Source organism: Peromyscus maniculatus, chromosome 2 (genome assembly GCF_049852395.1).
Source record: "Peromyscus maniculatus bairdii isolate BWxNUB_F1_BW_parent chromosome 2, HU_Pman_BW_mat_3.1, whole genome shotgun sequence".
NCBI classification, from domain to species: Eukaryota; Metazoa; Chordata; class Mammalia; order Rodentia; family Cricetidae; genus Peromyscus; species Peromyscus maniculatus.
Genome location: NC_134853.1, coordinates 110,781,997 through 110,791,221, shown reverse-complemented (window position 1 = coordinate 110,791,221; position 9,225 = coordinate 110,781,997). Strand labels below are relative to the sequence as shown.

At 41.1% G+C, this 9,225-nt stretch overlaps 1 protein-coding gene and 1 long non-coding RNA gene across 2 annotated transcripts; one reads left to right on the top strand and one right to left on the bottom strand.

Moving 5' to 3' along the window:
* Positions 1-930: 930 nt before the first annotated feature.
* Dmrta1 (DMRT like family A1) lies at positions 931-8,401 on the bottom strand. The gene is made up of 2 exons (XM_006974001.4): positions 7,539-8,401; positions 931-4,088 (listed from the first exon to the last, which is right to left on the bottom strand). Exons 1-2 carry the CDS (start codon positions 8,176-8,178, stop codon positions 3,244-3,246), a joined length of 1,485 nt encoding a protein of 494 aa, XP_006974063.1. The 5' UTR covers positions 8,179-8,401; the 3' UTR covers positions 931-3,243.
* Positions 8,142-8,906, top strand: LOC121827290 (uncharacterized). The gene is made up of 2 exons (XR_006069492.2): positions 8,142-8,235; positions 8,763-8,906. It is a non-coding gene; the product is annotated as an uncharacterized LOC121827290 (long non-coding RNA).
* Positions 8,907-9,225: the final 319 nt, after the last annotated feature.

The window sequence follows — 9,225 nt, the reverse complement described above, 5'->3', positions numbered from 1 at the left end:
ATGAATCTTGCAAGTTAGATATTATTATCCTTGTTTTACTGAGAAGAAACAGATGTTCAGAGTGTAAGTAACTTGCCCATCTCAATACCCATCTTAACAGTAAAGCAAGCAACCCTTAAAGAAAGACATATGGCTATATACTTCATCAACAATTCATCCATGTTTGTCTTCAGTGCTCTCCCATGTCCTGAGTCCTCTTCTTTCTGGAACATGTGTGTCTCAAACTAACTCCAACTGGATCCTTTGTTAACCACGCTGTGTTCTGCCTCCTCCTTTTGCACATTCTGCTAGGAGGCTTTCACACAGAAATATTTGTCATGAACAGTGTTTTATTGATAAATAATACCTGCACACTTTCATTATTGTGGTCTTAGAACTGGAACTTGTTCATTCATTTATTTAACAAACCATTCCTATATTTCTGAATAGCTGGTAAATGATACCATCCCAATACTGAGGCAGTAATGAAAAACCCCATCAAGCAGGCCTCTGGAGGTTTCTATCCAGTAACCTCAATGGAAACCTTATTCCATATTAGATGATCACTAACTGTGAAAAGGCCACTCCTTTTGTTCTCCTGAATTCTCTCCGCAGAACTGTCAATGCCTCTGTCTTCTGCCATGCATGGAGTAGAGACAGTTCAGTTTGGACCTCCAGTGTTCAGCCATCCTCTTCCTAACTCCTGACTAGTGGGTTAGGTGCCAAGTCCTCAAGTATAGGCATAAATGTCACATTTCTAAAGAACTCACTGACATACCAACGTGGCCATATGGTGCCAGCCCTAGCTGACTGGTTGATTGTTGTTGGTACATGTGGGAAAACAGACTATGAGAAACTTGAGGCTATCTCTAGTCTCTTAATCATATCTCTCCCTTGCACCTAGCTCAGTGCATGACACAAAGCATGTGCTTAATAAATGATACGACTCAATTCCTAATCTTAGACTTTTATTTAATTGAGTAAATGCAAAAGTACTATTTGCCACATATTGTTTCAGACACCACACAGAGCTGTGAAGGAACAAAACAGACTTGAATCCTTCCTCACACCCTACATTTTCTGAAGTTAAAAAAAAAAAAAACCTCCTAGTGACTCATACTATTGCCCTTGCTCCTGAGTACCAGAGCTGAGCTTTAGTTTCCTCACTGTTTAGCTATAAATTGGAAGAATTAGATATTTTATTTTAAAGTTATTTAGGTCCTAAGAGTCTTATGAAGGGTATAGACTATATGAAGCATCATGGAAATTAACTTAATATTTATGTTCTTAAATTAGTATGTTCATATTAACTTTATGGAGAATCCAGCGATGCTAGAATTACTGTTCTTTCAATCCTGCTCTCTGCCACTTACTCTAACTCTCTTTACATCATACTCTGCATTTGACACCCTCTATAGGATCCAGTGTCTCTCAAAAAAAGAATGTAATAGATAGATTCATACAAGTAGAAACAACTCAAGGACCACCAAGAATCTTGATCATAATAATATTTAGGAGACACAGAACCTCATGAAACTCTGCTCAAAATGTGTGGCAATAGGCCACTTTGTAGAATTATTTGGTTGAAAGACCCATATCCAAAATCATTCTTATCTCAGTGTGTTTTGACTGCATAGCAATTAGTTGCCAAGCATCCTACAGAGTCTGAAAGGTTTCTTGACTTTGTTTTGTATCAAAAGAAATGAGCATTGTATCCCTCTAAATTTTATAGGGCTTTTGCTCATACCCTATACCATTAAAATTAATGCAAATCATTAAACAAATTTGCATTCTAAATCAGCACAAGATACTCTCCAGTAGTGCATTATGATATTTGTAGGTAAAATACACTGTGAAGCAAAGCTACACAAGAGAAACCCTGTCTCGGAAAACCAAAAAAAAAAAAAAATACACTGTGAAAATGTATTCGCTTCATAGAAAAAACATACAAACATAAATATAAGTAAAGAAATTTCTAGCGATTCTTGCTACTCAGATTAAGTTATCTCTAATCCCTACCATGTCTGGATTTTCACTATTCCTCACAATAGCAATACAGCCATTGTCCTTTTAAAAGCAATGGCATATGAGGAAAACTTTGTACAGGTGTTGAAATAACCAGCTTGATGGATGACTTTCAAATACTGGAGGCGGAGAACGAAATGTATGTCTAAAGATGCCACACTACCTCTAAATTTAAAAAAAAAAAAAAGTTACTGCCCTTTGGAGATTTTTGTCTCTCCTTAATGCATTAAATATACTTCATACAAAATTAGTAGATATTTGTCTGAGCAGATATTTTAGTTTTCTTAAAATTATTTTCACCTTTGAGAATGGGTAACCTTATTATCTCAAACAAATAAAAGGACTATTTTCCCCAGATACAAGCATAAGCTACTCAAAAATTAAAATCATCTTCAGTAGAAATCTATTTCACAACATGATAATTGAATACAACATGATCCAAAATAGTTATTTCATAAACTTGCTAGCCTATAACAGAAAACCAGATGTTTCTCAGAACTGAGAAATTTCCTCAGAACTGAGTTGCAGTTTGTGATAGTGGCCAGAAGAGGGCAGGGTCTTGTTCTTATGACCCAATAGTACTTTGTGTATTTACAATGTTGTCTTTAAAGAGAATTGTTTGAAAGTGTTTTCCTTTTTACAAATAGTAGCTAGAGAGTGAAAAGTCAGACATTCCAAAAAGAATATATTCAAATTTATTGGGTTTACTTACTACTGATCATTTATCTGCAAATAAAATAGTTTTAAATACTTGGAATAACTTCTGATCACCTGTGGTGGGGTTGGGAAGGAGGAGGAAGACATGGAGAGGGAGAGGGAGTTGTTTTAGAATAATAAACACATAGAATTAAACTCGGTTTTTAATCCCCCCTCGGTTCATTTTCTACAAATGTTCTAATTTTTACAAATTTTTACAATTATAAACCCAACTCTACAATAAAATAAAAACAGATATGGCTTTACAATAGAAAAGATAATTTATGGAGAAAATTCATTGGTTTAAAATAAAATTATTTCCTGAAATAGGTTTATTCAGGGCACATATAATGTTCAAACGTTTCTTTGATTTAATAAATGCTAAAGAAAAGTCTTCAAGTCTAAAGTCTATTGCTTAAAAAACAGCATTTAAGGCTGGTAAGCCATTCATATACTCATTGAAGAACATTAATGGGAGGGGGGGTGCGCGCGCGTGCGCGCGTTATGGTTCCAGAAACACCACAGAATGTTAGAGCTGATATGTTACAGATGTTCCTGATTGGGCCTGAAATAAAGTCTACCACCAGTTACTAAGTGCTTGCTGGGAAGGTGGGACGGCTCCCTAATCATCCCTGGAAAGGAGTAATCCAAAGCTGGCCGAAAAGGCAGTGCTGGAACCAGTCCAGGCGTTAGATAGGGCGACACAAAACCAGACAGCGCTCTTCCTGGAGAAGAATATGCCAGGCGCAGTGGGCTGAAAGCTAGTCTAGGACTGAAACTGTAGAGACTTGAATCTCCTCCATAAGCAGCAGACGTGGCTTCAAGAGGAGAGAGAACTGATTTATTACTTAAAGTCCCAAAGCCAATGCCAGCAAGACTAAAATCTGAAGCTCTCTGGAAGGCTGCATTTTCCAACTCTGCGTGTGCTGGGTCCCTGCAGTCTGGCTTATGTTCTTTCCCGTTTAAGATCTGTTCAATAGCTTGGACAACATCTCCCTTGCAGAACTGTAGAATGCCTTCTAGGCGGCTACGCCGGTAACCTGGAAAAATCCTAGTAAGAATTCCGATAGGGTCTCGTGGTCTTGAGGTCACCGTGGAAAGGCTGGCTCTGGTGGCAATGTAGTCTCTGGCCCACTCACTTTCATTCCCTGATTCCAGGTCAGAGGAAGAGAAGGACCTGGGACTGTCTTCTCCTCCTGATTGCTCCGTGGAGCAAGGAGACAGGATTATGTTGGGTTTGTCTGAGTGTTCTGAAATAGATGACATGAAGCCCCGTTTCTCCATGGTACCATTACCCTTAGGAGATGATTCCAGAGAATGATGGTGAGTGTTGGAGACTAGTTCTTCATGTCTACTCTGGCATGACTCACAGTTATTCTCTTGGGGTTCTGTAGAAAAGAAAACAGAAAATAATCAGCCATATGAAAAATTTGCCACAACATAGTAGTGCCCACTCAAAGACAATGATGTATGAAATAATTCACTCACTCATAATTCATATATACATATATAATTAGCAATTTTGATCCACCCACAAACATCTTCATGAAAGTCACATTTTAGAGATTGCTCAGAACTAACATATGCCCAAACAGAAGAGAATGTTGTTACATGCATTTCATGATATAAGCTTATACAGTAGGGACCTAAATCCTTTAACATTTAGGGATCAAAAGAGCAGAGTTTGTTGTTACCCAAACGTGTCAATGTGACACCATCTTGGAATCAGAGATTTTCTAAAATGTCCAAGCTTTGCTTTTGCCAAAGTGATGTTCTTTTTTCCCCCATGAAGACTCTATATAAAAAGAACTAAGTTAAACAGATACCAATGGATAAGAAGTCATTAAAAAGAAAAAAATTAGCTTAAACGTAAGTATTCTATTTAAGTTCTAATGCTCAATGTCAATAAATGATTTTCACACTCACAATTCAAGTTATAATTAAGTAGCCTAAATAATGTAGGGAAATAAGCTGCTGGTGGCATTTCAGGTAAGACCAGGTGTCTTCAGGATGACATGAATGTAAAGCATTCCAAACTAAAGCCATAATGTTCCTGGTGCATCAATCACAAATCGCATGAGACTTGGGTACTTCATTTTATGGGAGAAATAATAATAATAAAACAGCATTCTTTGTAACTTCTGGTGAAAGATGCATTTTCTTTTTCAGTCAACACCAACTGTTAAGAAAAGATTTTTAAAACCAATTTCTCCTTATAGAAAATTACAAACTTCATGAATGCAATCTGCATGGACCCTGTAAAAGCAATATATTAGACCTTTATTACCCATGACAACCCCCATTGGAATATTAAGAGCAATTTTCTAAAAAAAAGAAAACATTTTATTAAAAACTCTGATTTTTCAATTTCAACATATTGAGCATAAGAATAAAACAAAAATATTTCAATTCTATACTGGCAAGCTAATACCAGGACACTAATAACAATGTACACACACACACACACACACACACACACACACACACACACACACCTCAAATAATGCTATCTGTGTTTCATCTCCTCTTGTCATTTACACACACTTTAACCCTGGAAAGGTAAATCTATCCAAGACTTTCAGTAGTACTTCTCCCTAACTTTCTGTCTCTATAGCATTTTTAATGGTAACATAATAAAGAAATGGCAATCTTCAATATTCTTTGATGTTTCCCTGCATCTTGAAGAAATAGTCCTAAACACTGTCCATAGGCATCTATAGTTTATTTAAAATGTAAATCATGTCCAATTCAGCACTTTCAGTGTCAAAACTCCAAATATTTAATGAAAGAAAAGTCGTGACTGTTGTAACATTGCACACTGGTAGTTTCAACTTTAAATAATGTAAACACTTGTCAAATGACATTTGCCACACGGAAATAAATTCTAATTGTTCTTTTGTTCCACTTGCTTATAAATGTGACTCATTGAGTATAGCTCCTGAAACACATGAAGTATCAAAATTACATCTCTGCTGTTTTGTCTAAAAATAATGTGTTACTTTTAAGTTGGACTCCCAGGGCAAATTCATGTAAAGAAATACTGGCCGCAAGCTATTCATGAGGGCTGCCACCTGAGATCCCAATGTTCAAGGAGGCTGAGGCAAGAAGATGGTCAGGAGCTCGAGGGCAGCCTAGGCTTCTTAGTTCCAGGCCATCCAGGATATGATGTGAAGCCCTGTCTCAAAACAAACACAAAGTGGGGGGGGGGGGAGCAAGAAATACTGATTGTCTGTGAGTATTTGGAAAATAAGGTTTCTTTTAAATACTTGGTATAATTCCCTTCATCTCTGTCCTCTCAACTTCTGGAGTTTTGTTTGTTTGTTTGTTTGTTTGTTTGTTTGTTTTATTCATTGTTGTAGTTTTAGACACTGATAGCCTTCCTTCTTTTGAACATAAAGTTCTTTTACATAGGGATATGCTATTCACCTCCGAATCACTGTAGGTCTTTGTTTTGTGAATGAATAAGTTAAATACAGTATCTTACTATAATTCATGCATATTGTGTAAGAGGAGGTAGACAATTTAGAAAGTCAATGAAGAGGCCTATTAAATATAGACTTGCATTTTATAGGTGAGTCATTCATGGCAGAATAATGTAATAAAATCATTAGGCCTGTAAAATGAACGTTTTAGTACCAAAAATTTACATAAATCCATACCACCAGCCAACTCTCATTACCAGCCTAGGTGAAGGAACCCTAGCATTTGCTTTTCTTCGGAAAGAGTTCAGTAATGTTTCTCCTCAGTCTCTCTTGATCGTCCATGGGAAACACTCAACGTCTATTGGTCTATTGAAATAAACTAGAGCATGTGTCAAAAGCTGACATAAATGATTGCAAAATTTCAACTCAGAAATGGTCTTCTTTCGAAATTACACGCAGTTTTGCTAAGATTTGCAATTTTCACAACCAAGGAGAGTTTCTAATTAGTAACTTACCGCCCAGTTATCTCATAACTTCGTGTGATACAACCTGTTTGGGACTTTAACAAAATGATTAAAAGGAAATGTTCCCTGCTTATCGACCCTGTGAAGGGTTGTGAAATTTATGGAAACACAATGACATTAAGATTACAGGAAAAGTTAATTCGGGGTCGCTTTGTGTACAGATCCAAATAGGAGATAGTGAGCATAATAACTTTGCTGTCAGAAACTACGCAGCAGTGCTATAGCTACTCTGCTGAGACCGCTCCAGCTGTAAACTGACGTTCTTGCTAATGGTTTGGCTTTCTGGAAGGCTTAAACTTATTTCCAACATAAACTAAAATCCAGTCCCTGAAGCTTTCCACTCCTCTGGGAATTGTGCTTAAAGAATTAAAAAGGGATGGGGCAGGGGGATGGGGGGAGCAGGGTAATTTCAGTTTGTTTCTTAAGTTCTAGCTGTTGACAAAACGTTGTCACCAAAGCCAAGAACATCACAATAACCACAGTCAACGGGTTTCCCGTGCAAGACAAGAAGCCTCACGGTGGTTTTTACAACTGGAAAGAGTGCAAGCACACTCGCTAAAGTTCTCTCTCACCACCCGCTGAAGTTCTGCCCACACAAAATCAAAGCAGACTGCACCCAAATCCATCCCCAGGGCGAGCCTGCGGCTGCGATCATCCACGTTTCATTTTTTCATTATCTTTCTCTATCAGCCGGAAACAAACAGCTCTTCTGTTTGTGAAAGCTTGGTACCTATCCTCCATCTAGCCATCCACGTTGCAGATTCACATCCCTGAACTTCATCGCTTCTTTCGAACAACTTTCTGCCCACCTGTAGGGTGCTGTTGCTCATTTCAGAGCATCCTTCCAGAACAGTCATTTTCTCGCACGGAAAGCAAACCAAACACAACTCACCCTGCTTTGCCTCCGCATAATCTTGCTGGAAAACCTCGAAAGCGGGTACCTCCCGGCTCCCGGGGTGCCTTGAAGCACCGGCTCCGAGCACAGCCATAGCCTCGGGCCTGCGTACGGCCTGGGGACTCGAGCTCCTGCCGCTGCCAGCCGACGCCGACGCTGGAGCTGCGGACCCCGACGGCCCCGAGTACAGGAGCCGGTGCAGCCCACGGGCCTCGCTCTCCTCCTGCGCCTGCTGCCTGCGCAGCGCCACCTGAGCGGCCATGACGCGCTGGCGCTCGGCGATCAAAGTGCACTTGGCACACGCGCAGTCCCGCCAGCGGCAGAAGCGCTTGTGGCCCTTGAGCGCAGACACCACGCCGTGATTGCGACAGCGGGCGCACTTCGGGGTCCGCGGGTAGCCGCAGGCCACCGCCCCCAGCGCCCTATCCAGCCCCGGGCCAGGAGGGCATCCTCCGCGACCCGTGCTGGCGGCCGATCGCAGGAACAGGCCGGGCGGCCGCAGAAAAGCCGCGGACACCGGGATCCCCGACGGCACCGGGCGCGCGGGCGATGCAGGTGGAGCGGCCCGCAGCCCAGGAGCCAAGTGGGGTCGGCAGCCGCCGCTGCGGTCCCTACGGCCTAAAGGAAACTGCTCCATTCTGAGAAGGCGCCTCTAAGGAGTAGCGACCCGCAAGGACGCTGTCCAGAGCTACCGGTAAGGATGCAGGCTGCGAACCCGCCTAGGTCCTGCTGTCCAACTCGGCACACCGACGAGATTACTCTCCTGGCCCAGAGCAGGAAACCGCCTGGTCCAGAACCTGACCGCGCAGTCAGCCACTGAGCCTCTGAGTCCAGACGCTGGGATAGTTGTCCTGAGCTCTGCCAGTCTCCTGAGCCCAGGAGGGGCAGGCTGGAGAGGCCACCCCGCCCACCCTGTTGGCTGGCCAAGGAAGAAGGCCAGGGGAGGGCCAGGGGCGGAGAGTGGGGACTTTCTGGGAGGTGGCCTATGGGAAAGATTAGAAACTGTCCTGATGAGGTTGAAAGACCCATTATGGAAAAAAGAAACCCCTCAACCCCATGGTCTAACCCCACCAGTTCCCCAAGGAATGGATTATAAAATAATCTCCCTATTTTCCCTTTACTGCCCTAATTTAAGCAAGATTTGAAGCTCTTTCTCAAGCTCCGTGCTTCTACTAAGTTGGAAGATCTGTGATTTTTACTTCTCTTCTTTCCCGTTTCTAGATGAAGTCAAGAGACCAATGTGACAAAGAGACACGACACAGAGCTTGGAAGACTGTGGCCGCTGCTCATTGGAAAGTTATTTTAAATAGCTCCCGAGACGGCTTACAAAGCGTGTATAAACAAGAGAACTGATTCCGAGTCGAACTGCTTCATGTGCTTTCTATTTATTTACATGTGCAAATGCGGACTGTATAGGGAGTGTGCTTGAAACATTTGCTGTCAAGGTCACTGTGAAGCTCTTCGCTGGAACTACTTATGGGCAGCAATTGAGTTAAAACTCTCTCAAAAAAAATACTTCATATTTCTCTTGTGAGATACTGAGGAGGGCCATGAAGATCAATCTTTATGCTGTCAAAATGCATGCTTGAGCTATACATGTAAAGGGTTTAATTGTTAAGAGGAGATCACAATGATTCTAAACCAAAGGAGCATTTGAAGCAGAAAATTCCTGAGTGTAGTAAAT

Coding starts and splice junctions, on each gene's coding strand:
- Dmrta1 (XM_006974001.4), bottom strand. CDS start 8,178: ATGGAGCAGTTTCCTTTAGGCCGTAGGGACCGCAGCGGCGGCTGCCGA. Junction 4,089..7,538: donor TTATGCGGAGGCAAAGCAGG/GTGAGTTGTGTT, acceptor TCTTTTCTACAG/AACCCCAAGAGAATAACTGT.